The sequence below is a fragment of the Phyllostomus hastatus genome, unplaced genomic scaffold (assembly GCF_019186645.2).
Source record: "Phyllostomus hastatus isolate PE091 unplaced genomic scaffold, TTU_PhHast_1.1 phas_scaffold_21, whole genome shotgun sequence".
NCBI lineage: Eukaryota > Metazoa > Chordata > Mammalia > Chiroptera > Phyllostomidae > Phyllostomus > Phyllostomus hastatus.
The window spans coordinates 49118686-49146293 of NW_025334017.1; the positions used below are offsets into that span (position 1 = coordinate 49118686).

General features: G+C 63.3%; 2 protein-coding genes across 3 annotated transcripts; one reads left to right on the top strand and one right to left on the bottom strand.

Annotated features, from left to right (window-relative positions):
• Window positions 1-133: 133 nt before the first annotated feature.
• On the top strand, window positions 134-17051 carry HSF1 (heat shock transcription factor 1). 2 transcript variants are annotated; one of them, XM_045860890.1, is made up of 14 exons: window positions 134-430; window positions 11896-12004; window positions 12321-12457; window positions 12691-12815; window positions 13978-14053; window positions 14138-14199; window positions 14282-14378; window positions 14482-14618; window positions 14706-14975; window positions 15331-15417; window positions 16152-16257; window positions 16338-16397; window positions 16483-16552; window positions 16630-17051. In XM_045860890.1, exons 1-14 carry the CDS (start codon window positions 314-316, stop codon window positions 16833-16835), a joined length of 1659 nt encoding a protein of 552 aa, XP_045716846.1. In that variant the 5' UTR covers window positions 134-313; the 3' UTR covers window positions 16836-17051. The 2 variants fall into 2 exon arrangements, with proteins under 2 accessions (XP_045716846.1, XP_045716848.1); XM_045860892.1 differs by lacking the exon at window positions 15331-15417.
• Window positions 17052-18091: 1040 nt separating this feature from the next.
• Window positions 18092-26185, bottom strand: DGAT1 (diacylglycerol O-acyltransferase 1). Its single transcript, XM_045860915.1, has 17 exons — window positions 25878-26185; window positions 21928-22015; window positions 20884-20924; window positions 20689-20774; window positions 20554-20606; window positions 20236-20341; window positions 20009-20122; window positions 19834-19914; window positions 19621-19724; window positions 19492-19530; window positions 19360-19401; window positions 19238-19282; window positions 19046-19158; window positions 18889-18954; window positions 18723-18810; window positions 18560-18622; window positions 18092-18482 (listed from the first exon to the last, which is right to left on the bottom strand). The coding sequence occupies exons 1-17, from the start codon at window positions 26090-26092 to the stop codon at window positions 18327-18329; spliced, it is 1500 nt and encodes a 499-aa protein (XP_045716871.1). The 5' UTR covers window positions 26093-26185; the 3' UTR covers window positions 18092-18326.
• Between the last annotated feature and the right edge of the window lie 1423 nt (window positions 26186-27608).

Genomic DNA, 27608 nt, shown 5'->3' on the forward strand with positions numbered 1-27608 from the left:
GCTGGCCCGTCCCGTGAGGTCTGATTGGTGGAGAGCCGAGAAACGAGGCAGCGCAGGCGCACGGCCTCCAGGGCGGAGCCTGGGGCCGGAGAGCGGGGCGGGGCCGGCGAGCGCGCGCCTCCTGGACGCAGAAGGGTGGTGTCGGCGTGAGCGCGCCCGTCGCAAGATGGCGGCGGCCATGCTGGGCCCCGGGACTGTGTGTGCGCAGCGGGCAGCTACGGCGCGGCCCGCCCCGCAGACTCGGCGGCGGCGTTAGCTTGGCCTCGGCCTCACTTTGCGGTCGCTACTTCTGTCTCTCCCCGCCTTGTCCAGTATGGATCTGCCCGTGGGCCCTGGCGCGGCGGGACCCAGCAACGTCCCGGCCTTCCTGACCAAGCTGTGGACCCTCGTGAGCGACCCAGACACCGATGCGCTTATCTGCTGGAGCCCGGTGAGGATGGACGCGCTCCCGGGAAGGGCAGTGCAGGCCCCCGCTTCGGTCGCTTGGTGTGGGTGCGGGAGGCCCGGAGGGAGGAGCAGCATTCGGGGCCCGCTCCTTGCTGGCTCCTCTCCGCGCCAATTTTCCCGGGATGGAGAGGGAGGGAGGACCTCTCTTGGGCTTTTGCTAAGTGTTGGACAACTGCGGAGGTGCGCCTGTTCTTTAAACGGCACTCAGTTTCGCTAGGGAACGTCATGTCCGAGTGGCCTTCTCTGTCTTCCTAAATGAGTTACCAATTGTGTGATCGGTAGCTATTCGGAAAAAATTTAGAACTCAGCCATGAATTTGAGGGCGCTGGATGAATCTAATGCAAAAAGGAAAGCGAGTGCAAAGAAAGTAAAGCATCGTGAAGTTTGGGTTAGTCTCAAACCCGTGTCCAGATACCACACCACAGCTGGGACTCCGAGAGCAGCTTTGCTTTTCATTCCTCACAGGGCGTCGTTATTCCAGTCCCTGCGCCCAGTTGCCTGGCAGCAGGCTTGTTTACATGGGCTGACCCTGCCAGACCGTGCAGCTCCGGTCTGCAGAGGTAAATCAGAGTCTGTCTGAAGTTGGAGAAGAGAACCTTCTCCCCACATCCTGCTGTCACCGCGAGTTCCCGCAAAGGCCTGAGCCGAAGCCCAGGGCCGGCAAATGTGTGGCCTCTAGGAAGGCGGTCCTGGTCGTGCAGGGGCTTCCTGTGCCTCAGACCTGCCCTGCCTCCTGAGGGCCAAAACGTGCGTGCCAGCAGGCAGGGCGGGGCTTCTCAGACACTGCTAAGACTCAGAGTCTACTTCCCTTCCTACTCTTAAGCCATCAGGAATGAAGGAAAGCCAGGACTGAAGCAACCCCTGAGCTGGAGGCCAGGTCCTCCCACTCTTCGGTTGTCTGTTTGCCGAAGCTCCGCTCTGCCCAAAGAGTGGAAATGAAGAGACTAGAAATCGTGTGGCATTCCTGGTGGAGACACTTCCGCTGGCCCCAGCATTGCCTGTGTGGGTGTTCTCCGTTCCCCGGTACCTGTCTCTTCACTGGCAGCACACGTCCCAAAGAGGGTCAGGGTGCTGTCCCACAGGCTGTCACGTTACCGCCATCTCCTTGTTCTAGACCTCGAACTTTCCCGACCAAAAGACATGGCCCCAGGCTTCTGTCTTCCTTTATTCTGCCTCCTCCTCCTCCTTTCCTTTTCCCTGAACTCTCAGGGAACACTCTTACCCAGTTTGGGGAGCAGCATCAGAGTTCCCCTGGGGTATTCCAAATTAAATTCTACTATGATAATCTGCTTGCTGTTTCTGCTTAGAGATTGTGGGGCGTGTAGGTGGGGTGCTGCTTGCATACTCCCTGGACCCACGGTCTGTGTTCCGGGCAAGCCTTGGGTCAGGAAGGTCCAGCACCATCAGACCTGTGACAGCCTCCGCTCCCAGTGGCCACACCAGCCGTGAGCCCTGTTGCCAAGTTCTTCGTGGGGGAATGAGGAGCCAGCAGGAGCTCGAGGGTTCGATCCTGCGTGGTCTGTGCACGTGTTGGCGGGGCGCGCTGGGGACTTGTGCCAGAACGAGTGCAGACACCAAGCACCAGCTCAAGGACAGAAGGACGCCCTTTTCTGGGCCGGCCGGGGGCTGGCTGTGGAGCTGCCGTGCGGGAGGGGGTCCTGTGCCTGCGGCCTCAAGGATGCCCGCACAAGCCCCGTGGCCTCTGTCAAGTGTCTGCACAGGGTGTCCTGCAGGCTCGTGGCCCAGAGTCTGGCTGCCTTCCCCTTTGTGCTGGAAGTTTTCTCACTCTTTTGCCAAGGGAAACCCTCCAGTTTGCTGCAGAAGACAAGGGGAGGTCAGAGGCTGACTCTCAAGGCTGAATAACTGGCGCAGGGTCGGGGTTGCTTCCAGCCCCAGAGACTCCGGCCAGAGGTGCTAGGTCCAGATTGCATTGTTTATGCTCTGCCCAGCAGGAGGGACAAGCCAATAGGTCACTGCACAAATCCTCGTCTGGTTACAGATATACTTGGTGTGGCGCCCCAGTTGAACAGGCCCTTCCCCAGACAGGTCCTGCCGCTCGTCCTGGTACGGGGCTCGATGACATGAGCCGTCACTCTGCTGACCCAAGTGTGTGCTGCCCCCCGGCCTCCATGCCCCTGCACGTGCTGCCAGCCAGGCCTGTGTCAGCTGGGAAGCAGGGCCAGGGTGAGGCCGCGAGGCACTTGGGCACAGTTTAAGGTCCACCTGCACTAGGAGGCCCTGCTTAACTTTGGCCCCTGCTGGCTCTCAGGCCTCACCGTAGTCCCGGCCTGGTCGTTACACTTCTCAGCCCTTCGGAAGCAGGAATGACCCTGACAGTTGTGTGCAGCTGGTCGCCAAGGCTGGGTCTCTGATCAGAGGGCCTGGAGCAGACGAGTTCCTGCAGCTAGGTCCCCAGCTCTCAGAGACCACTCCAAGAACTGGCCTAGTCACACCTGGGCACTCAGCTGGCCTTGGGCCATTTTCAGAGCTCTCACAGCTTGCCCGCCCACCCCACCTCCACCCCTTCAGCAGGTCGAGGCCCGCAAACCTGCCCCGCCCATTCTCAGGCGGCTGGCAGGATCCAGCAGGTCCCGTGGGCCCCGCCCTTGGGGATGTGGTAGTTGACCCGAAATGCTGAATGAGTGCCCCAGGAACAAGGGCACCCCAGGAACAAGATGTGCGGCGCACTGCAGGGCTGGAGGCTCCCGTGCCTCCCTGAGCCAGGGCGGCCTCCGCGATGACCGCCCAGCTGTGGTACAGCTGTCCTCGTTTGACTCCCTGTGTGCCGCAGGAGGCTGCGCCCTCTGAGTGTCGCTTGTCTCCGGTGCCACAGACAGGCCCGGCAGCCCTCCAGACGTGCGCAGGACCCGCCCGAAGCAGTGCTTGATGGGAATTCGACGACCGACTTGGGAAACACCCTGGGCAGAAGATACCGAAGCCAGAGTGAGCCTGAAGGAAGCAGGAGGGAGGGAGGGAGGGAGCGATGAAGACGACAGAAGGACTCAGTCACGCTGAAGACAGAAACACAGTAAGAGGATTCAAAAGCCGGTTCTTTAAAAAGCTCGAGATCGGCAACTTGTAGCGTGACTGGCACACAAAGAGAAGACAGACGTGAGCAACATTGGGGACAAGAGGGGACCCGTCCCTGCCGACCCCGGGTGGAGAGGGTGGGGAGGGAACCCTGGGAACAACTCGTCGGCAACGTAGGTACAGGGGACCGGTTCCGCGAAAACCACAACCGGCTAACACTCACCCAAAGTGAGATGTAACCTTAGTGGTCCTGAATCTATTGAAGAAATTGAATTCCTAGTTATAAACCTCCCTGAAAAGAAATCTCCAGGCCCCAATAATTTCACAGGCAAACTCAAACATTCGGAGAAGAAAGAACACGAATGGAACACGTTTTTCTCCAGAAAACCAGAGCAGGGGACTCGGCAGCTCGTGCCGTGACCAGGCGTTGCCCGGGCACCGAGTCTGGCAGAGGCAGGCCCAGGAACCGCAGACGGGCGTCTCTCACGGTGTCTGTCGAGAGAGAGGAGCAAGCCAGGGTGATGTCCCAACAAATGGGGTTTATTCCAAGAGTGGTTCAATGTTTTTTTTTTAATTATTCAATTGAAAAGATCTAAAGAAGAAAGACTGCATGATCATATTATTTGATGCAGAAAAAGCACTTGACAAAATTTGACGTTCGTGGTATTTTTTTAAAAAACCCAGGAGTAGCGGGAAACTTCCCCAGCCTGATTCCAGCAGGTTCCCAAGAGCAGCCGCGCCCAGCGTCAGACTCAGAGGCAGCGAGGGACAGCCGCCCTCCCCCAGGGGTCACCACCCACGCGGGGTCTGCCTCCCCCGCTCGTCAGTGTTGCACTGGGAGTCCTGTCCAGGACCTTAGGAGGATTTGAAAGGAAATTAAAGATGTGTGTACTATTATGTTAAAGGTGTATGTAAACTGTCTCGATGCACAGATAGCATGAATGTCTACGTAGAAAACCCTAAAAAGTAAAAAACTAAGACGTACAACTTTATTTTCTTGTATTTCTAAACATACAACTTTAAAAGGAAAAAAGGAAATTGTAAGGAATCTACTAAACAGTTCTAGAACTAAAAATGAATTTTGCTTATATTTCTGTGTACTAGCAATGGGAAACTGACTTTTTAAAATACCATTTACAATTGCTCAAAAAAGGTACTTAAATATAAATCCAGTAAAAACAAGCGAGGATCTGCCGGCTGCAAGCACAAAACCAGAAGAGCGTTTATGAAAGAGCACGGGGGCCTGCGGGCGCGGAACGTTGGGCCGTGTCTGTGGATGTGTTTGAAAGGAAATCTGGGGCGTGTTCAGACCTCACTTCTTCGAATATTCTTTCCGGCGTGCTCCCTCCCTCTCCCTCTCCCCGTGGGGTGGGGCCCGGGCCCACTCTTCTCCGTGCCACCCTCTCCCGTCGTCTCTGTCAGCCCCCGTTCCCTGCCGGGTCTTGAGTCTGCAGCTGGCCCTTCTGGTGGACCCTGACTTGCTCACTGCACTTTCGGCTGCAGAGTCTGCGTTCAGTTCCTCTCTACACCTGGGACCTCTTCATTGTTAGTGTCTGATGAGGCGCTAGTGTGTCACCTTTCTTCACAATGTTCTTTTTTTTTTTTTTTTTTCAAGATTTTATTTATATATTTTTAGAGAGAGGGGAATGGAGGGAGAAAGAGGGAGAGAAACATCAATGTATGGTTGCCTCTCACCCCCCCCTACTGGGGACCTGGCCGGAAACCCAGGCCTGTGCCGTGACTGGGAGTCGAACCAGCGACCCTTTGGTTCATAGAACGGCACTCAGTCCACTGAACTACACAGTTTTCTTTATTTCCCTGAACATGTTGGTAATGGTTTCTTTGAAATTCAAGTTTTTTCCCCTGTGTATGGGTCACACTTATTGTTTCTTTATATGCCTTGTAATTTTTTTTTTAACTACATTTTAGGCCCTGGCTGGGTAGCACAGTTGCCTAGAGCGTTGTCCCAATACACCAAGGTTGTGGGTTCGATCCCCAGTCTAGGCACATACAAGAATCAACCCATAAACGCGTAAATGAGTAGAATGACAAAAATTGGTACCTCTCTCTCACTAAAACTTTTTTAAAAAGAAGGGAAAAAGAAAAGAAAAACTACATTTTTGGATAATTTAGTACTTCTGGGCCATCTCCCCCCTCTCCCCCTCCAGCAAGCTTGGTCTGTTGTCTCTTGCTGCTGTGCCCTGTGCCCTGTGCCCGGGCCGGGCTGTCGGGGCAAGGTCTGCTTCCTCTCTCCCGACCTCCGAGCTCGCTCGCTGCCTCCGGCCGCCCCCAGAGTCTGCGACCGCCCCTCCAGACTCTGCAACCGCCCCTCCTGACCACCCCGGGTTCTGGTGGGTCCTGACGGTGTCCTGGGGCAGGCAGACACTGCTTAGCAGCCTGATCCAGACTAAGTTTGAGTGGCGGTAGGTTTTGAGGTCAGCCTCTGAGGTTCTTCTGCCCCCAGGAGAGCCCTCAGTTGCCTCCTTCCTGCGGGGACAAGCTGGCCCGGTTTGGCTTCTCGGTCTCCGTTTCAGGCAGCCTGTTCTTTTCCAGGGCACCCTTGGGCCTGGACTGCTGCACCCTGTCTTTCCAGTGCAGCGCGCTCCCCCTGGCACTGCCCTGGGGGCTGCGCAGGGCTTGCCTCCCCCGGCTCGGGGGTCTGTGCCGCCTGCCGGCTGGGCGAGGGTGACAAGGGCCGCCCTGCCTGCCTGAGAGCCCTTGCTCCGTGGCAGGGCGGGGGGTGGAGACGGGAACCCTGTCTCCTGGTTGCAGCCACCGGGCATGTTGCCTCTTCCTTCGCCTCGGAGCCGCCTCAGAGGGAACCTGCCGTGACCCGCCCTCTCGTGACACGCATTGGCCGTGACTGGGACGCAGTGGCCGTGACTGGGACGTGCCTGGGACCCGAGGTGCAAGGCGTCCTCGGGGCCGCGCCCTCCCAGGCGCTGCGTCAGCGGAGGCAAACCAGCGCGGGCCGCAGGTCCCCGCGCCTGCAGGGCTCCAGCGGATTTTCGGGAGGAAGTGCTGCTGCTTGAGCTGTGTGCCTGGGGGCGGTTTCCCAAGACTGGGTCAGTCCAACAGTCTGTGCTTGCTTCACTCGAAAGTGGTTCTGTGGGGCTGCTCTCGCTGCCATCCCAGAAGTGGGGCTTGCTCCTTTATTTTCTTTCCTTTCGATTTTTTTATTTACTTATTTATTTTTAGATTTTGTTTCTTTTAAGAGAGAGAGAGAAACCGCCTCTCATACCCACCCCAACCAAGGACTGTACCCATAGCCTAGGTGTGTGCCCTGACCCCGCGGCCTCTGGCCTCCGTGGATCTGGTAGCAGCCGGCTGTTTGCCTCGTGAGCGAGCGCCCCTGGTGCGCGACGAGTCTGTTCCGCCTGCTGCTGCCCAGGCTCCGTCCCCGCCTCTGCTGTCTGTAGGTTGACTGTGGAGTGACTAGGTGTCAGTCTCTGAGTTTATCCAGCCTCCTGGATATTTTTCATCAAACTTGGAGAGTTTGGGGGCTATTTTTTCAAATATTCTTTCTGTTTCTTTTCTTTCCTCTCCTGGGGTGTCCATTATGCATATCTTAGAGTTTGGTGGCGTATCACATGCCCCTGAGAATCTGTTCATCCTCCCCTCCCCTCCCCTCCCCTCCCTCCCTTCCTTCCTTCCTGTTTCTTGGCCTGGGTAATTCCAATTGGCCTATCTCAGGGGTATCAAACTCATTCTCACCAGGGGCCATATCAGCCTCAAGGTTGCCTTCAAAGGGCCAAAATAATTTCAGGACTGTATAGGTGTAACCACTCCTTAACAGTTCAGTGAGAGCGCGACGCTGCTGCCGGGTAGAAACAAGGTGGAGGGCCGGATTCGGCCCACAGACCTTGTGTTTGCCACCTGTGGCCTGTCTTCATCTTTGCTGATTCCTTCTTACCTGTGCTCAAATCTGCTTTTGATCTTCTCTGAGCAGGGAATCTTATTTTATTTTTTTTAATATATTTTATTGATTATGCTATTATAGTTGCCCCTTTTCTACCCCTTTATTCCCCTCCGCCCTGCATTCCCCCCCCTTAGTTTGTGTCCATGGGTCGTACATACAAGTTTTTTGGCTTCTCCATTTCCTATACTATTCTTACCCTCCCCCTGCCTATTTCCTACCTACCATCTATGCTACTTATTCTCTGTACCTTTTCCCCTCTCTCCCCCTCCTACTCCCCCACCAATACCCCTCCATGTGATCTCCATTTCTGTGGGTCTGTACCTGTTCTAGCTGTTTGCTTAGTTTGCTTTTGTTTTTGTTTTAGGTGTAGTTGTTAATAATTGTGAGTTGGCTGTCATTTTACTACACATATTTTTTATCTTTTTCTTAGATAAGTCCCTTTAATATTTCATAAAATAAGGGCTTGGTGATGATGAACTCCTTTAACTTGACCTTAAATGAGAATCACTTTATCTTCCCCTCCATTCTCAATGAAAGCTTTGCTGGATAGAGCAATCTGGGATGTAGGTCCTTGCCTTTCATGACTTGGAATACTTCTTTCCAGCCCCTTCTTGCCTGCAAGGTCTCTTTTGAGAAATCAGCTGACAGTCTGATGGGAACTCCTTTGTAGGTGACTGTCCCCTTATCTGTTGCTGCTTCTAGGATTCTCTCATCTTTAATCTTGGCTAATGTAATTATGATGTGCCTTGGTGTGTGCCTCCTTGGGTCCAACTTCTTTGGGGCTCTCTGAGCTTCCTGGACTTCCTGAAAGTCTATTTCCTTTGTCAGATTGGGGAAATTCTCCTTTATTATTTGTTCAAATAACTTTTCCACTTGTTGTTCTTCCTCTTCTCCTTCTGGTACCCCTATAATGGAACGTTTAAAGATGTCCTAGAGGTTCCTAAGCCTCTCCTCATATTTTTGAATTCTTGTTTCTTCCTCCTTTTCTATGTGGTTGTTTTTTTCTTCCTTCTGGTCCACTCCATTGATTTGAGTCCCAGTTTCCTTCCCATCACTATTGGTTCCCTGTATATTTTCCTTTATTTCACTTACTGTAGTCTTCATTTTTTCATCTAATTTGTGTCCAAATTCAACCAATTCTGTGAGCATCCTGATCACCAGTGCATTGAACTGTGTATCTGATAGGTTGGCTACCTCTTCCTGGCTTAGTTGTATTTTTTTCTGGAGCTTTGATCTGTTCTTTCCTTGGGGCCTTTTTTTTTTTGTCTTGTTACCCCAGTTACACAGTGAGGGGCGGAGCCTTAAGTGTTCCCCAGGGCAGGGCAACCCAACTCCCTGGGTTGTGACACTGTATGTGGGGGAGGGGTCCGAGTGGGAACAATGGTGCTTGTGGCAACAATGGCAGTTGACAACTCCGGCGTTTGCTTTCTGCCTTTTTAGAGCCTCCCAGTCAGCCAGAGGTGCGAGCTTAGGGCTCCCCAAGGCCTCCCTCAGAGGCACACCGCCCTGCCCCAGCATGTGGCTTTCACAGCTCTTCAGAGACCTCCGTACCTCATCCCCTAGCTCTTCCTTTCCAGTTTTCCAGTGTGCCTGTTGTCTGCCCCAAAGGTTGTCTATCTGTTTTAGGCAGCCGCAAGGCTTAAAAATTAAACATCCCTAGGGAAAAGGCTTTTAATACAGAGAGAGAGCTTCAGGTCCAATCAAACAAACACAGTGAAGTAAACAGAACTTATTTCAATGACTTATTCTCCGGAAATTGTCAAAAAGGCATATAACAAAAGCATTTTTATAAATGTTTTGTATTAATTTTAGAGAGTGAGAGAGAGGTTGGTTGTTCCACTTATTTATGCACTCATTGTTGATTCTTGAATGTACCCTGACTGGGAATCGAACCCGCAACCTTGGTGTATCAGCTGACACTAACCAACTGAGCTGCCCAGCCAGGGAAGAAGCAGCATTTATTTAACAAAGTGGGAACAGTGCATCCGTAGCACTTGAGCCACCACCATCTGGTTAACGTATTTTTATGTATCTTCTAGAGGGAAGGGAAGTCAGGGAGAGAAACGTCGATGCACGAGCAGTACGTCGGGCAGTTGTCTCTCTCGTGCCTCCACCGGGGCCTGGCCCACAGTCGGGGCCGGTGCCCTGACCTGGGTCCACCCAGCAGCCTTTTGGCCGTACCAGCCAGGGCCCTTTGTTTCATTTTTCAAAATTTTGAAAAGGTTGGCTGTAACATTTTCTTACCAGTTTTCTTACTGCTTCTTTGTAAGAGGAAATTTTAAGCCTTCCTCTATATCTACATGTTTTGCTTTTTTTTTTCCTTAAGATTTTATTTATATTTAGGGAGAGGACAAGGGAGGGCGAAAGAGAGAGAAACGTTCATGTGTGGTTGCCTCTTGTGCGCCCCCTCCTGGGAACCTGGCCCGCAACCCAGGCCTGTGTCCTGACTGGGAATTGAACGGGCGACCCTTTGGTTCACAGGCCAGCACTCAGTCCACTGAGCCACACCAGCCAGGGTGTTTTTGCTTCAATGTCCACATATACTAGGTCTGGAAAAAGTCCAGCCATTGTTAACATAACAATAATGGTTTGCATGACATCAATGTAACCTGGCAGCCAAGGAGAGTGAACCGGAATGCACATGTGTGAACAGTGACTTCATTGTATGAGTCCGTGGGGGCAGTAGACACTGTTGAGTCAGCATGTGACTGTGGCTGTCACATTCAAAGTGACTGAGTGAGCAGACCGATGAATCTGCATCAGATTTTGCATTAAGCTTGAGCATTCCTCTGCGGAAACTGTTCAGGTGATTCAGAGGCTGCAGCTGTGGGCACCTGGTGATTGGCAGCTTCAGCACGACAGTGCACCCACTCGTGCATCGTGTCTCCTGCAGAGTTTTTTGGTGAAACATCCAGTCACCCCAGCAACTCAGTGCCCGCTACAGCCCAGATTTGGTGCTCTACAACTTCTGGCTTTTCCCAAAACCAAAATCATCTTTGAACGGGAAGAGATTTCATACCGTCAGTGGGATTCAGGAAAATACTACAGGACAGCTGATGGCGACTGGGAGGACTGTGTGAGGTCCCAAGGTGCCTGCTCTGCAGGGGACCGAGGCGTCATTTTCCTGTGTCCAGTGCTTCTTGTAGCTTGTATCTCCTTCAGTAAATGTCTCTTCTTCCTGCTACATGACTGGATCCCTGCTGGAGAGACCACGGACGTCCGTAGACACTGAAAGGTAGCACTCCGGTCCTGGAGCAACACTGCAGGGGTCACTGCGGCTTGTCCTCGCCCGAACAAGGGGGCACCCAGACAAACCCAGAACCACCCCCTGGAGGACGGCCCCTTGCACTGCAGGTTCCCCTGCTAAGTGAGTGTTCTAGGAACCCATCTGAATCAGCGCACCAGCTGGTGGTGGTATGAGAGGCTGAGTTCGTTTGGCTACAGTGCTTTTCCTTTTTTTTTTTTTTAAGGCTCTTTCAACACATTTGCCCGTTTCACGATGGGTGATTTATGAGCATGCCTGCCCACATGGTGCTGAGCGTTCAGCAGTTTTTGACCAAAAACGGCATGAGCCCTGTGCCCCACCCTCCCCATTCACCTGATCTCACTCCAAGAAACTTCTTTTGGTTTGTTTCCTGGATGAAAAAATTCCTCAAAGGGAAATGTCTTGCCAGTATGGAAGCGGTCAAACAAACAACAGCCGAAGCACTAACAGACATCAAAACCAATGAGTTCAGCCCTGGCTGGGGTGGCTCAGTGGGTTGCAGGCCAGGTCCCCAACAGAGGGTGCTCAAGAGGCAACCACACGATGATTCTCTTTCCCTATAAATCAATCCATCAGTCAATCTTTTTTTTAAAAAAGTTAATGAGTTCAGAAATTTCTGAGCAGTGGAAAAACGTCCTGACAGGTGTACTGCATCACATGGAGAGGACTTGGAGGGTGACTGGAGTTGAAACAGGTCAGACTAAATGCACAGTGTTTTACCAATAAATTCTGGGGTGTTTTGGGTCCCTAGTCTAGTTACCCCCTTCCCCGGTGGGGGGAGCCCGCTCCTGGTGTCCTTCCTACCCAGGGTCACGTGGGTCGTCTGTCCGCGCCGGCACCAGCTCAGAGCCAGCCCTGACCCCTCTCATGAGAGGGGACAAGGGGAGAGTGTGACGCAGGGGTCTCATACCACCTGTTCTCCCGTCGGAGGCCACGCGGAAGGCGCGTGGTCATTTCTGAGCACTCGGTGCGTTTTCCTCCAGAGTGACTAAAGTTAGGTCCCCGTTTTCTTGGCTGCTTAATTTGGGGTCGTAACCATTTGTAAATGGTGAGTTTGCTGGTCAGCGTTAACGCGGGGCCCCCTAAAGAAGGGGCCTGATGTTCCCTGGAGTGTCGTGAGTGTGAACTTGGCACTGAAGCAGCTGTGCGACCCCGGGGCGGGGCTGCCGCCGCTCGGGGAGGGCACGTGCCCTTCCCGCCGGCTGAGTGTGGCCCCCTGCGTGTCTCCTGGCAGGGTGGGAACAGCTTCCACGTGTTCGACCAGGGCCAGTTTGCCAAGGAGGTGCTGCCCAAGTACTTCAAGCACAGCAACATGGCCAGCTTCGTGCGGCAGCTCAACATGTGTGAGTGCCGCCCCGGGCGTGCGCTGGGTGGCGGGGTGCCGGCACGGTGGGCCTGTCTGTGGCAGAGGGCAGAGCCTCCGGGTTTGGTCCCTGTGCTGGCCAGGGGTGGCCACACCTGCTGGGGAGGGGCAGCTGCGTGGGGCTGGGTCGCCGGGACCCAGGTCGCCCAGCCCCTGCCGGCAGGGGGGCTGAGGCAGCGGTGCTGAGCGTGAGGAGGGCCTCCCCTGGTCCTCCGGCGGGGCGGGGCTGGGCGGGCAGTCTCGGGGGCTGTGGCCCCTGACCTGAGGCAGAGCTGCCCTCGCCCCACCCCGTGCAGACGGCTTCCGGAAGGTGGTCCACATCGAGCAGGGTGGCTTGGTCAAGCCCGAGAGGGATGACACTGAGTTCCAGCACCCGTGCTTCCTGCGCGGCCAGGAGCAGCTCCTCGAGAACATCAAGAGGAAAGTGACCAGCGTGAGTAGCCGGCTCCCTGGCCTCCCTCCGGGCAGTGGCAGCGGAGCCCCGTCCACTGGCTGTCCTGACGGGCCCCTCCCCACGCGGCCGTCCCAGAACCCTGGGCACGGCCCTGGCAGCTGCGGCGGAGAGGGCCTGCCTCCAGGCCACAGGCCCCCGGGCCCCCCCACCCCGTGTCCTGTGCCTCCCCTCTGCGGGGGGCCACTGCAGTGACCCTCCCTGTGGGAACCCAGGTGTCCACCCTGAAGAGCGAGGACATCAAGATCCACCAGGACAGCGTCACCAGGCTGCTGACCGACGTGCAGCTGATGAAGGGGAAGCAGGAGAGCATGGACTCCAAGCTCCTGGCCATGAAGCAGTAGGTCCCGCGGGGAAGGGGTGTGGGGGGGGGCGGGGGGGGCGACGCTGGGAGCCAGCCCCTCTGTCCGGGGCCTCTCCCCACCGCCGGCCTCCTGCAGCCTCTGTGGCAGCAGCCCTGGGCCTCCCGCTCGCCGGACGCGGGAGGAAGTGTGCCGCGCACGCCCTCGGGCCCTGTCCCTCGGCCCCCTGTCCCGGGAGGCAGGCTCTGAGCGCTGGCTGCACCCTCAGGCTGCTCACACCAGCCCTCCAGGCCCCTCCAGGCCCGCGGGGTCGGGCCCCTCCTGCTTGCTCCCACTGTCCCTGGCGTCACTCGGCTCGGGTGTCACTTCCCGGCTTGACCTCAGGCCTGGGGAGCGAGAATACTGGTGGGGCTCTCTGGAACCCCTGCGCCCGGTGGCCCATAACCAGCCCTGCGTCCCCCACTTGGGCTGGGACCCCAGGAAGGCCCGCTCGGGTCTCCTCCCATGCACTTGAGAGCCCTGGGGCCTCCGGGACACCAGCCCCGGCGTCTGTCCTCGGCTCAGCGTGGCCTCGGAGCCGCTCGGGGGCAGGTCCTCGGGGCCCTCGGGGCCTGGATGTGGCTGCTGGGCTCTGACTGCGCACACGGGGACCTGGCGAGCTGGGCCTCTCAGACTCGGTGCCTCTCAGGGTGCGGCCAGGAGGGTGGACTTGGTTTTGGGAAGCTGTGGGGGCTGGGGGCTGGCCCATCATCACGGGAGCACGTGCTCAGGTAGCTATTCCCGCCCCTTGGGGCCACCTCGGAGCCACTCCCAGGCCCTCCGCCCCGCCAGAGGTGCAGCTGTGCAGCCCGCGAAGCTGGGCTGTCACTGTCCCTCTGGCCTCCCTGCCTGCCCTCAGGCTCGGTCTGGGTAGAGGTGAGGGGGTAGGGGGCTGTGCCCGAGGGTCTGCCTCCTGGACTGCCCGGGAGGCTCCCGCAGGTCTCAGGCAGTGCACCCGGACCACGTCGACCTCAGCCTCCAGCTGACCCCGTGCCCTGTGCGCGTCGCCCCCTTGAAGTGCCACCCAGCAAGGAGGGTGGGGTCCAGCCAGCACTGTCTGGTCGTCCGGGCCCTGCACCAGACCTGCCCCGGTGGGGGCGGGGGCGGGGTGTCTGTGCAGCCCCCGCAGCCCGGCCCCCACCGCGCCCTGCTCTGTTGCAGCGAGAACGAGGCCCTGTGGCGGGAGGTGGCCGGCCTGCGGCAGAAGCACGCCCAGCAGCAGAAAGTCGTCAACAAGGTACGCGGCGGGCCGGCGGGGCGCCCGCTGGGCCCCGGCCCCAGCCAGGCTGACCGCACGTCCCGTCCGCCCCCCCCCCCACAGCTCATCCAGTTCCTCATCTCGCTGGTGCAGTCCAACCGGATCCTGGGGGTGAAGAGAAAGATGTGAGGCGCCGGGGTGCCCGTCCCCCCGCGCTGGGGCCTGGGTGCCGCCGGCGCAGGCCGCTAACCCTGCCCTCCCCCGCAGCCCCCTGATGCTGAACGACGGCGGGTCCGCGCACCCCCTGCCCAAGTACGGCCGGCAGTACTCCCTGGAGCCCCTCCACGGCCCGGGGCCCTACTCGGTGAGCGCCGGTCGCCGCTGGCCTGGCGGGGGGCGGGGGGCGGGGGGGCGGGGGCCGGCGCCGCCTCAGCTCGAGCCACACCTGTCGCCTCCCTCGATGGCAGGCTCCGCCCTCGGCCTTCGGCGGCTCCGGCCTCTACTCCTCGGACGCCGTTTCCAGCTCCGGACCCATCATCTCGGACATCACCGAGCTGACCACCAGCAGCCCCTTGGCCTCCCCCAGCAGGAGTGTGGATGAGGGGTGGGGACCCGGTCACCTCCCCGGGGGTCGGCGGAGGGCTGGGCCCGCGGAGGAGCCCGCTGATGTGTGTGTGTCCCCGCCCCCCAGGCCCACGTCGAGCAGCCCCCTGGTGCAAGTCAAGGAGGAGCCCCCGAGTCCTCCTCAGAGCCCCCCGGCGGAGGAGGCGAGCCCCGGGCGCCTGACCGCCATGGCGGAGACGCCCCTGTCCCCGACCTCCCTCATCGACTCCATCCTGCGGGAGAGTGAGCCTACCCCCGCCGCCTCGGCCGCGCCCCTCCCGGATGCGGGGGCCCGGCCCCCCTCGACCCTGCCCGCCTCGTCCCCTGAGAAGTGCCTCAGCGTGGCCTGCCTGGACAAGTGAGTGCTGCCCCGCGCCCTCTGGACATGACCCCAGCCTCTGGCTAGGACTGTCCTGGGGGGCTCGACACAGGTGTTGCTGGGGGTGAGTCTGCAGACCTGGTCGTGAGCTCAGAGCTGGAGTGGGTGGGGCGGGAGACCGGGGCCACCCTGGCCTCCCCACGGCCCTGTCACAGCCGGAGCCAGGAGTGTGTGGCCCGTTACAGCGGCCTCTGGACCACCTTGGACCCAGCTGTCACCTGGTTCTCCTGCCCGACAGAGTCCCTGCCCCAGAGGCCGGGCGTGTGAGGGCGGGGGGTCCAGTGCCCGCCCAGCCCCTGCATGCAATGGGGGCTCTGTTCTTTGTATCTTGCAGTTTGACTCACACTCCACAGATGTCTGGGGTCGCCCGCCTCTTCCCCTACCCCTCCTCCTCCTCTCTGCATGGCCGATTCCAGCCAGGGTTAGCGCTGTCCCCACTGGGGACGGGGGGAGGGCTCCGCCAGAGCTCGGGCCCCTCCTCAGCTGTGGACCACTGGGCCCTGCCTGGTGGACGGGCATCCTGGGCCCTCTGCAGCAGGAGCGCCCCCCCAGCCCCACCCCTCTGGGGCCCAGGCCAGTGCTCCACGTCACTGACTGGGGGCAGGCCTGCCAGCCTGGAGTGGCGACTAGCGTTCCCCACTGCCCTACGGTCTTGCTTTCTCCCAGGGTAGGGCTGGGCCCTGTGGGAGCCTCCAGGAGCTGGCCTGGCCACATGTCCAATGGTCCAGGAGTGCCAGGTGGCCCAGGACATTCTCCGTCACAGCCACCGTATTTGGGTGTCTCTCCCCCGTGCACCAGGGCGGGGACCAGCCCACCGCGCACCGAGCACAGTTCCCTCCCCACCCCCACTGTCTTCCTGTGCAACTGCCCCGGTCTCTGACACCGAGCCCTCCCGGGCGCCTGCTGCCCTGGCCCAGCCTGAAGGGCTGCCATGCCATGGACCTTGCGGGACCCGGCAGCGATGGGAGCAGCCGGCATGGCCCAGGCCACAATCCCCACAGTGGGACCCCCCGGCCCAGGGCACCCCCGCCCTGTCCATGCACCCGGCCCCCCCCCCGCCCCCCGGCTTCCAGCAGGGAGGGCGGTGGCTACAGGGGAGGCGTCTGGGTGGGGGTGCCTGGGGCAGGGCCTCGACTGTCCACCCCCTCTGGCCAGGGCCGAGCTCAGCGAGCACTTGGACGCCATGGACTCCAACCTGGACAACCTGCAGACCGTGCTGACGAGCCACGGCTTCAGCGTGGACACCACCGCCCTGCTGGACGTGAGGCGCGCCCCTCCCCCTGCCCCAGCCCCGCCCCACCCCACCCATGGGCGCCCCCTGACTGTCCTCCTCTCTCGCAGCTGTTCAGCCCCTCAGTGCCAGACATGAACCTGCCGGACCTGGACAGCAGCCTGGCCAGTGTGTGTAGAGTGGGGGCGGGGTGGGGCGGGGCGGGATGGGGCGGAGGGGCGAGCAGGATCCCTCATGGTCCTCCTGTCCCAGCAGATCCAGGAGCTCCTGTCTCCCCAGGAGCCCCCCAAGCCTCTGGAAGCGGAGGACAATAGCCCCGACTCAGGTGAGGGAAGCCCCCCGCTGCCCCCCAGTCCCCTCCCGTCCCCTCCCGCCCGCACCCTGACCCAGCCTCCCCCGCAGGAAAGCAGCTGGTGCACTACACGGCGCAGCCCCTGTTCCTGATGGAGCCGGGCCCGGTGGACATGGGGGGCAGCGACCTGCCCGTGCTCTTCGAGCTGGGCGAGGGCCCCTACTTCTCGGAGGGGGACGACGGTGCCGACGACCCCACCATCTCCCTGCTGACGGGCTCTGAGCCCCCCAAAGCCAAGGACCCCACTGTCTCCTAGAGGGCCCGGGCTGCTGGCCATGACTTGCTTGGGGCTTCACAGCCACACTGGACTGACCAGGACTGTGGGCGTTCACAGTCAGATTGTATTTTGGGTTTTTACACGAGTCCCCCTTTCCACTTCTATAGAAATGTACAGGTGTGTTCACAGATGGACCGACGGACGGACGGACAGACGGACGAGACAGGCAGAGATCTATAAAGGACAGGCTCTACACCTTGGTCTTCTGTGTCCGCTTCCTCCCAGGGGGCACTGAGTGAGGGCCTGGGCCCACCTGGCTCCACCAGACCGGTGCATGCTCAGTGTCAAGGGCCTGGGAGGTGTCCGTGCTGCCAGACCCCCCCTGGGCCCCAAGGTGTCCCCGCCGGGGGCCCACTTGCCTGCCTTCCCAGCAGAGCACCCCCCGGGCGCCGTGCCAGTGTTAGGGCAGGAGCAGCACTGGCCGACGGGGAGGCAGTCCCAGCCCACTGCCTGTCCTGGGCTCTGCCCGGGGGGGGGGGGGCCAGCGGGGCACAGCCCTCCTGACATCTGGCACCCCGGTTGCCTCACTGCTCACCATCCTCCCCCACCTCTGGGCCAGGCGAGGGCTGGGGGTTCAGCAGCTTCTAGTTAGGGTGGGGGCATTTCCTGAGACAGCAGCCTGGCCTGCGGTGCCCCAGTTGGGACCCCCGCCCCTGGCCCCACAGACCCACACTGCCTCCCGCCCTCCCTGCTGGTGGCAGGGTCCTGAGGGCTGCACTGTGAGAGCCACCCAGCCCCAGGGGCAGGGAGACAGGTGGGGAAGAGGTGGAGGTGCCCCTCCCAGGTCAGTGCGGGCAGCTGCTCAGCTGGCGCCTGCACTCCGGCCTCTGCTGCGGACACGTCCACCAAGGAAGAGTCAGTGCTGACCCTTGACTCCTCCACGTCCTGGCCTCTTGCCCCAAACCAAGGTCCGCTTCTAGGAAGGCTGCAGGCACCCACTTGAGCCCCACCCCACACGTGGGAAATGGGTGGGGCTGGACTGGAAGTCGGGCCTAAACGAGCCTTTCTAGGCAGGGGGAGCTGCCGCTGGAGGTGTGGCTGATGGTCTGCCCCCCATCCCCCCCAAGGGCACTGGCCCGCGAGTGAGCTTGGCAGCCTCCCCCAGGGTACCAGCCCCAGGAGGGCCCACGGGACTGAGCTCCCCATCCGAGGAGCATCTCCCTACAGCCAAGGGCCCTTGGGCCTCGTGGTGTGGCCGTCACCTCTACCAGCCCAGCACCCTCAGCAGGCTAGGGTCACTCTGGAGAGTACTTTATTGAAACCCTCAGACCCTTGGGCAGGACCAGCACAGGTTCTCAGGATGCCAGCCTGTGCTGGGTCTCCCGTTCCCGAGAGGGGGAGAGGCAGCCCCATAGGGGCAGAGAGGCCTCCTGAGGGCCAGGAGGACGGGTGGGCAGCCGGCGCCCCCCAGCACGCAGGCAGGGGCAGGGAGGCGGGCGAGACGGCAGTGAGGAGCGCGGGTGCGCCGGCTCAGGCCCCGGCCACCGGGGCCTCGTGGTGCAGCACGTAGTAGTCGTGCACGTACATGAGCACGGCCACCGGCTGCCCGATGATGAGGGAGAGCCACACCGCCGCGTTGCCGTAGTTGCCCCGGAAGAAGCGGCTCACGATCCAGGCCAGCGGGATCTGGGGACAGAGGGTGCGCGGTCAGGTGGTGACGGTGACCACGGGGCTGGCTGCCGTGGGGGGGCGTGGGTGCTCACCTGAGCCATCATGCCGGTGAAGGCCCAGAGGCGGAACATGCGCAGGGGGATGCTCACCAGGTACTGCGGGGGGGGGGGGGGCGGATGGGCGGGCGTCAGCCTGTCCTCAGGACCACGGCCGCCCGGCTCCGGGCCCAAGGCAGGGCGCCCACAGACCACTGACCTCGTGGAAGAAGGCCGAGGCCAGGAACACCCCAGTGCTGGCCACCCACTTGCTGTAGCCACGCCGGAGCATCGGCTTGTAGAAGTGTCTGGGGGGAGAGGGGGGTGTGGGCAGGCGCCCAGGCCCCCCAGGAGCCCGCCCCTGGCCGCCGCACCCGCACACCCACCTGAGGCACCACTTGTGCACAGGGATGTTCCAGTTCTGCCAGAAGTAGGTGACCGACTCGGAGTTCCTGGGGTCAGGAGAGCGGGTGGTGAGGGGCACCGGGGCGGGGACCAGCCCCAGCCCCTGCCCCCGCCCCCGCCCCCACCAAGGTCACCCACCACCAGTCCCGGTAGAACTCGCGGTCTCCGAACTGCATGAGCTCGGCCACGGCGTTCAGGCAGGAGTGGAAGAGCCAGTAGAAGAAGATGAGCCAGATGAGGTGGTTGGGCACCTGCGCGGGAGGAGACGTCGGGTCCCGGGCCCCGCCTCCCGCCCCCCCGGCGCCCCGCCCCTCTGCCCAGCCTGCTCACCGCCAGCTTCAGGAGACGCTCGATGATGCGCGAGTAGTCCATGTCCTGTGGGCACAAGGCTCAGCGGGCTCCCCGGGCCCCCCCACCCCCACCCCCAGCCGCAGGGAAGCCCGGCCGCTCACCTTGAAGGGCTTCATGGAGTTCTGGATGGTGGGGACCATCCACTGTAAAGGAGGGCCCAGCGTCAGCTCCTGCCCACGGAGCACCCCGGCGAGACCCCCTCCGCCCACCCCGCCCCGCCCCGCCCCACGAACCTGCTGGATCAGCCCCACTTGCAGCTGGGTGAAGAACAGCTGGGGGAGGAGGAAGAGAGCAGCCGGCTGAGCCTCCGGCACCTGGCAGCCACCCCAGCCCCACCCAGCCCCCCAGCCCCCCAGCCTCACCATCTCAAAGAGCCGCCGCAGCAGGAAGCGCTTTCGGATGCGAGGGGACCGGGGAAAGTTGAGTTCGTAGCACAGCGTGGGGGCGAAGAGGAAGTAGTACAGATCTGGAAAGGGAGGGCGGGGCTGGCACCGGGGCCTGGCCCGCTGACCCCAGCGCTGCCCCCGCACTGCCCGCGGCCACCCTCCCTGGGGCCGGCCCTGCAGGCTCCTCACCTCGGTAGGTCAGGTTGTCCGGGTAGCTCACGGCACCCGTGCGCTGGGCTGCCGCACCGTTGGCCTTCTTACCTGTGGACGCTGGAGCCAGCGGAGGGGGGAGAGGTGTGGAAGGTGAGGCCCTGCCACCGTCGAGGTCCCGCCCCCACCCCGACCCCGAGGCGGGCAGCCTCACCGGCCTTGGCCTTGGCCCTGGCCCTGTGCTCTCGGCACCACAGGTTGACGTCCCGGTAGGAGAACAGCTTGAGGAAGAGGATGGTGTACACAGCCAAGGCCAGCACAGAGCCCACTGCGGGAGAAGCAGGCTCAGGCCGAGGGCCCCGCACCATCCACGGGAGAGCCACCCCGGGTCCCCCCATGGCTCCCCACGTCAGGCTGGGGCAGGGGAGGGGTGGGGGGCACCTGGAGTGATGGACTCCAGCAGAAAGGCCACGGCCGCGGGGAGGCAGAGGATGGTGGCCAGGTTGGCCGTGTGCAGCAGCAGCCCTGCCTGCTCCGTCAGGGCACCCTGGGGGGCGGGGAGCAGCACTCAGCCAGGGGCCCCACTCCCTGGACGAGGGTCCCCCTAGTGAAAGGCTGTCGTCACACCCAGGGTGCAGCCCCTCCTGGGACAGCCAGGCACAGCCCGAAGCCCCGTGGGGCAGGTGGCACCCTGAGCTACGCCCAGGCCCGGGGAGGGGCAGGTCTCTGGCCGGGGCAGGGGGTGGGGGCGCTGCTTACCACCGCCAGGCGCTTCTCCACCTGGAAGGCAGCCACCGCAAAGGCATTGGCCACTGAGGACAGAAGACCGTGGGGCAAGTTCAGGTTCAGGTGAGCCCCAGCCCCACCCGAGGCCCCCCTCCGTGCCCAGCTCACCGATGACCAGGCACAGGGCAGGCCAGCTGTAGGGGTCCTTCAGGAACAGAGACACCACCTGGATGGGATCCACCAGGATGCCGTACCTGGGGGTGGGGGGTCAAGGCCTGAGCCGGGAGGGGAGCCTGAGCTGGCAGTGAGTGCGGCTGGGCCCCGGGGCCGGGGCTGGGCCTGAGGGGCGGGGGGGGCACTCACTTGATGAGGTTCTCCAGAAACAGCCGCGCGTTGCTCAAGATCTGCAAGGGAGAGGGGCGGGCAGGGCAGCGGCCCTGAGCACAGGGCCCACGGGCCGTCGGGGTGGGGGTGGCAGAGGCTGCAGAAGCAGGGGAAAGGCTGTGGGGCTGCAGGACGCTCGTGCTGCCCGGCTGCCCGGCCACACGCCCGGCCCAGGCCAGCAGCAGCCCCCAGAGGACGAGGACACGTCTCCTGAGAACATGCGCTTGCCCAGCCGGCCTCTCACCCACCAGGCAGTGTGCCCCCCACGGCTCCCCAGGGCGCTTCCTGGGGCCCCCGGCAGGGGCGTGAGGCTGTGCCCGGCACCCCTTCCACGCGGGCAGCAGCAGGACCTTGCCTTTGACCCGGAGGCAGGCGTGTTCGTGTGGGCCAGGGTGAGGGTCGAAGGCCTGCAGCCACATCAGCCCTGCGCGGTGGGGGCTGGGCCCCGGGCAGCCCTTGTCCTCTGCCCCGCCCTGCCTGCGCCTCTGCGGTCCCCGCCCGCCAGCGCCAGCCGCTCTGCAGCCAGGACTGCGGGTCCCACCCCCCGAGGCACCAGCAGGACCTGGGCCCCAGAGGCAAAGGCCTCCACTAGGCCATAGGGTCAGGCAGAGGACCCTTCCAGGGGGGCACCCACGAGCCAGACTGAAGGAGGGAGGCTGGGGGCCCCAGGGAGCCAGGGCTGGAGTTGCTGCACCGAACCCCAGGCTGGGCGGGCGAGGGGCCCCGCACCCACGGGGGCGACTCAGGGGCAGAGGCTCCCCGGACCCCGCACACGACCACGCACACGCACACGCACTGCTGGGGAAGCCCACACCCGCAGAGCACCCCCACCCCGTCCGCGGCCCCTCGGCCCCCCACCCAGGCCCAGCCACCCGCCCTGGCCCCTCCTCCCTCGCCCCAGTGACCCTCAGCCACAGCTCCCAGCACGGAGGCCTCCCGCACCAGCCCCAGCCCCAGAAGCTCCGTGCGCGGACGAGGGCCGGACTCCAGTGACACCCCCGCCCCGGCCACCAGCCTGCTCACCAGCATCACCACACACCAGTTCAGGATGCCGCGGTAGTTGCTGAAGCCGCTGTCCGAGCTGAACAGGGAATCCTGCAGCCGGTGGCACCTGGTAGGGCAGGAGGGAGTGAGGGCCTCAGGGGGCCGCAGGCTGCCCGCACCTCCACGCTCAGGGGCCGGTCGGCACCCTGGCAGATTCCTGGGGGCTCACCCATCCCGGCCCAACAGTGGTGGTCCCCACCCCCCACCCAGCCCCTCTTCTGCCCGCACTCCCTACGCCCCACTCACAGTCTGAGAGGAACCTCCCAGGGCCTGTCCCTCCCCGCGCTAGGCGGGGGCAGGGGCAGGCTGCAGGCGGGGCAGGCTGGAGGGCCCCACACCAGGAGCCCAGTCTCACTCCCCGGAGGCCTCCGGCTGCTGCCCCTCTCACTGGCCGTGGAGTGGTGACGGCCCCCAGACGGTCCCACCCCAGGTGTCGGCGGGCCCACCAGCGGCGCTGGGTGGAGGCAGGGGCGGGAGGCAGATCCACTTTGCTCAGCCAGCTCCTCCCAGCACCCAGCAAGCCGAGGGGTCCCCACCGAAACCCGCTTCCTCCTCCACTTCCACTTGGCCCACAAAGGTCTGAGTGGGCACAGGGACCCGGGCCCAGGGCCAGCTGAGCCCCCAGCCCAATGCGGCCCAGCAGCCTCGGGCACTTGTGGCCTCCCACCGCGTGGAGAAGTGACAGCTGTGCCAGGCTGACCACGGGGAAGTGCTGTATTCCCGACGGACAGGCTGAGGGGTGGCCAGGCACTGATGGGGGGTCTCTCACAAAAGTGTGCAGAACCCCCCCAGGGCTTGGGAGGGGGACACATCAGCCGACCCTCAGGGGGCCAGCGGCGGAGGAGGGGCCCCGGCCTCGCCCCTGCAGCGGGCCGCAGGAAGCCCCACAGGCGTTGAGCAAGGCCTGCAGTGTTGTAAGAGGGAGGCCAGGGCCCCCTTCCTCCTGCAGACACTCGTCTCCGTCTCCAGAGACCGGCAGACGGGGGAGTGGGCTCCAGGGCTCCGGTCAGGGCGGGAGACCCAGTGCCAGCCCAGCTGTGGGGGGTCAGCACTCAGCTGGGAGGCGAGGGGCCAAGAAGCCAAGACGCTGGACGGCCTTCCTCGGCCAGGGCAGTGCGGACGAGCCACCTCTGCTCCCCAGCCATGGTCTGCGCCTCGCCCCCTCCGCCCGGGCTCCTCCCGGGCCTCCTGGCGAGGTTGGGACCTCCGCCAGGGCCCTCTTCTCGGAGTCTGGGCACCTGCCTTTCTGTAAAGTGGGAGGGGGTCCAACCCCCCGCCCCCCGCAAAGAGGGTGGTCTCTGAGCTTGTCCCTGGCACCCTCGGCCAAGTTCATGCCCATTGGGGCTTCCACTGGGACAGGCCCAAGGCTTGCCTCCGGAGGTGCAGGCTGGGCACGCCCTCAGGCTGTGTCACAACACTGTGACCCCTGCCCCTTGGGCGACCAACACCTCCAAGACGAGGATGAAGGTGGAGAAACAGTGTCGTTTTTCAATCTGACGCGAAATTGCATCACAGAACTCTCAGACCTCCTCCAGCCGGCCCTGTGATCCTCCCCAGCCCCAGGCAGCCCCCTTCCCCTTCGGTCAGAGGCCTCGGCCCGGGGCAGAAAGCCCGGGACCCGCCAGTGCCCACGGAGGCCCGGCCTCGCCGTCGCGGCTGGCCGCGGGGAGCCGGAGAGCAGACGGGCACGCCGGCGCAGGCGGCAGGGCTGGCCCCCACCGCGGGGCTGCACGGGTCCCCCTCTCCGCCGCCACCACTGCTGCTGCTGCAGGGGCGGCCCGCACCCGTGCGCCTGCGACGGTCCCGCTCCCCAGGCCCCCAGCCGGCAGGGCCACCCTAACTCATCACATGCGTCACCTTACTGGGAGGCGGGCACACAGGGAAACTGAGGCTCGACGAGGCTCAAATCTTGCCCACAGGCACAGCCCCCAAGTGTGAGCCACGCCTGAGACCACTGGGTCCGGCTCCTGGCCCGAGCAGGACACAGAGGGGGCCGGGTGCCAGCCCCCTGCCCAGCTGCCGCCCCCTCAGCACTTCTCCCGCCCAGCCTCCGGACCAGGCCCTGGGGCGCCACGTGGCCGGTGGGCTCCCCCGCTCTCGGGCCCTGCTGGAAAGGGTGGGGCAGAGGACCGCCCAGGAGCACACGCCCTGGGAGAGCTGTGAACCCGGGGAGAGTGCGGCCCTCCGAGGAGGAGGGAGCCGAAGGCAGGGCAGCCACACCCTAGCCCGGGGCTGGAAGAAACAAACTCACAACTCACACCCAGAGCCCAGCCCGCCAGCCCAGCCCCAGGTGAGCAGGAAGTGCAGGGGGTGGGGGGGTGAGGAAGCTCTGGGAGAGGACAGGCAGGTTACAGGAGGATGACAAGGCCGTGTGCCACGGGCCAAAACCTAGGGAGGCAGCCAGAGCAAGGCAGGCTCCGCCACCCCCCATGCCCTGGCCACAGCCCCCGGGGGCCCGGACCTGGTGGCAGCTGGTTGGAGGCACAGACACACATAACCCCAAAGTCCTGGGCACCAGGAGGGGACTGTGGTCACTAGCTCCTGGGCAGGCCCGTCCCTGCCATCTGCTGCTCCTCTTCCCAGGGGCCCAGACTCCCAGGGTGGGCGGGCTGGGCTCCTGCTCACCCCACCGGGCGGGCGAACGCACAGGAGAGGCTTCTGGCCACCTGGCCCATCGAGGAAGTGCCTGCCCCTCCCGAGTGGCGGCTGGGCCCAGAGCCAGCGCCCCTCTCACAGGGGGGACCCAAGTGCGCCAAGGGCCGGGGCCAGGGGGCTGCCGCGGCCCCAGCCCCAGCGAGGGCAGCTCGGGGAGCTGACAGGGGCACCCTAGGATGCCCATCCTTCCCAGCCGGCCTCAGCAGCACCCCCACACAGGGAGCAAGCACCCCTCTCCGTAGAGCCACCCTCCTCTGGGACCCAGCCTGCGAGAACTTGGAGTCTGACCTTTGCTCACAGGGCTCTGTGCTGAGATTATCTTATCTCCTGGGGGCGCTGTGAGCGCCCCAAGGGCAGGCGCAGCGCCCACACCCCGGCCGCCCTGGCCCACCCCTCGCCAGGTGCCCCTGAAGAAAGCCTCTGTTCTTGTCTCTAAGAGGACAAATCCTTGCCCACTTCCTGCTCCATAGCCATGCCGCACGCCAGAGCCCCCGAGGGTCCCGGGGCCAAGTGAAGGCCAGAGGGGCCAAAGGGACCGCTTGGAGCCAGTTGGAAGAGGGAGCCAGAGTCCAGGCAGCCTCCGCGTGCCCCCACCCCGGGCCTGCCCGTCCCGCACCTGCGGACAGGCCCACTTCAAACCCCTCTCCTGTCCCCGCACCAGGACCCAAGCTGCCCCTGCGGCAAGCACTTGTTGCGGCAACACAAGCGGGGCCCAGGCCGGCCAAGCGCTGGGGAGGGAGGGAGGGATGGAGGGCCGGGAAAGGAACGGGCCGGGTCCTCGTCTAAGGACTGGAGGGCTTCCCACTGCCGCTGCTCCCGGCCTCAGGCCGCCCAGCCTCCCGCTGTCCCCCTCCCCAGCCGGAACCCCTCCTCCACCCCCAAGGCCCCCCTCACAGCCCTCAGGAGGGGCCCCCTTCATCTCAGAGCGCCCCGTCCGCTCCATCTCCTTCCGGACAGAGGAAAACTTGTGCAAGGTGGAGCCCGCGCGCCTGCAGCGCCAGCCGCCCCGCTCACCCCGGGAACGCGCACCCGGACCCACCTGGGGATGTGCGCACGGCTCCGCCCTGCGCCCCCCGCGAGTGCCCTGGGCAGGCGACCCACCCCCCGGGCCTCAGTTTCCCCGGGGAACCCAAGCGGGGCACCTGCCTACGCCAAGTCCGGGGGCCAGGCTCTCGGAAGCGGAACCGCACGGCTGCGACCACGCCGGAGGGACTGGGGAGGGTAGCAGGGGCCCGGGCCAGGGGTCGGAGGTTACGAGTCAGTGGCCCCGCTACCTCAGGTCTCGGTGGCCGCAGTCCGCGTCCGCTTCTCCGTCCTTGTCCTTCTCTGGGGCCGCGGCCGGGGCCGGCGCGTCGCCCCCGGCGCCCACGTCCCGCACCTCTTCTTCCGCCGCCGCCGCGGGGCCGCCGCCGCCGCCGCCGCCCTGGCTCGAGGGCCGCGACCCCGTCCTCCGGCGCCGGGAGCCACCCGCGCCGCCGCGGTCGCCCATGGTTCAGCCCGCACACTGCCACCGAGTCGTGTCCCGCGGGGCTCTAAGCGCCCGAGGCCCTGGGCCCCGCCTCCGGACCCAAGGCCAACCGCCGCCACCGCCCCCTGCCGGCCGCCGTAGCCCGCGCGCGGCCGGGCCCGCCCACCGGCCGCCGCCGCCGCCGCGTCGCCCCGCGAGCCGCTCAGTGGCTGGCGGCCCGGGCGCGCGCCCGTCTGCAGTCCGCGCGCGCGCGGGGCTCTCTGGGAGTCGTGGTCGCCCGGCGCCGCCTGGAAGGCCGCGGCGGCGGGCGGCGGGCCGCGCCCCTGCCGTCCCGGGCGTCGGCGTCTCGGCGGACCGCTGGCTTGGTGGCAGCCGCGCGCCTCCGCCGGCCGCGGGTCTGCCCCACGGCTTCTCCATAAACTCAGGCGCGGAGTGTGGGGTGGAGGGTGGTCATGAAACGCGTCATGCGTTACCGTCCGGCCGCCGGCCGGAGCCCCGTCCGCGGGGACTCGCCGCGCCCACCACCCAGCGCGCAGTCGCGGAGCGGGACCGTAGTGACCGCCAGACCGGACGCCCGCCCAGCCGCGGGTAGGGCGCGGGCCTCCGCTGTGGCCACGCCCCTTCACGCCCCCTCCAACCGGTCTCCAGGCCCACGTCCGCAAACCTGCGGGCCTTCCCCGTTTCCCGCCCGAGCTAGTGTAGCCAGGGCGTGGGGAGCCTGGGGTGTCGGGTCACGGACCCAGAGGCTTCTGTGTCATCGCACAGCTCGTGCGGCCTCCCCGGCGCTAGGTAAAACAACTGATCCACGAACACAGAAATGCAGCACGCAGGTGGGCGAGTCTGCGTCCCACCTCGGCTCGCTCCGCATCCTGCACGGGGCATGGCATGTAAGCGGCATGGATCTTGGGGTGCAGGGGCTTCCCGGAGGCTCAGGCCTGGTTTACCCAAGAAATCTGTAGCAGCGCAGCCCATCAGCCATGATGAGGAGAACACCTCTCGGGAAGCCAATAGCCCCAGAGGCTCAGCCTTAGGTCAGTGGCCTCGCCTATGGGCCTGGCTCGCCCCCGCACCACCACCTCTACGAGGACGCCCAGGCTCCCTGGTGACGCATTCCTGCTGCCACCCGGCTCTCTGGAGCCGATGTCAGCCTGGCATTCCTACCTGGCAGGCTGGGGCTACCTGGCAGGTTTCTTCGAGCGGCCTGCTTGCAGGCCGCCCTAACGGGAGGGAGAGAAGCCTTCGCGCGCCCACGTGGCCCAGCCTCGATGGGTCAGGATCAGCCCCGTCTCCTGTCCAGTCTCCAAAAACGTTCCTCTGTTTGTCAGCCGACCCAGGACAGCAGGGCACTGATCCCAAGGGAGGGAAGACCAAGGAGGGGGTCCTCTTGGGAGGCCGAAGAGTAAGGGTGAGCCCTGGGAGCTCTGCCGCTCCCTCCTCGCTCCATTTCCCAGGCTGCGAAGAGCGAAGACCTGCACTGGCGCCCACGTGTCCCTGAGCGCCTTCTGGCCTTCTCCTTCCCCAACACAGAGCAAAAAAT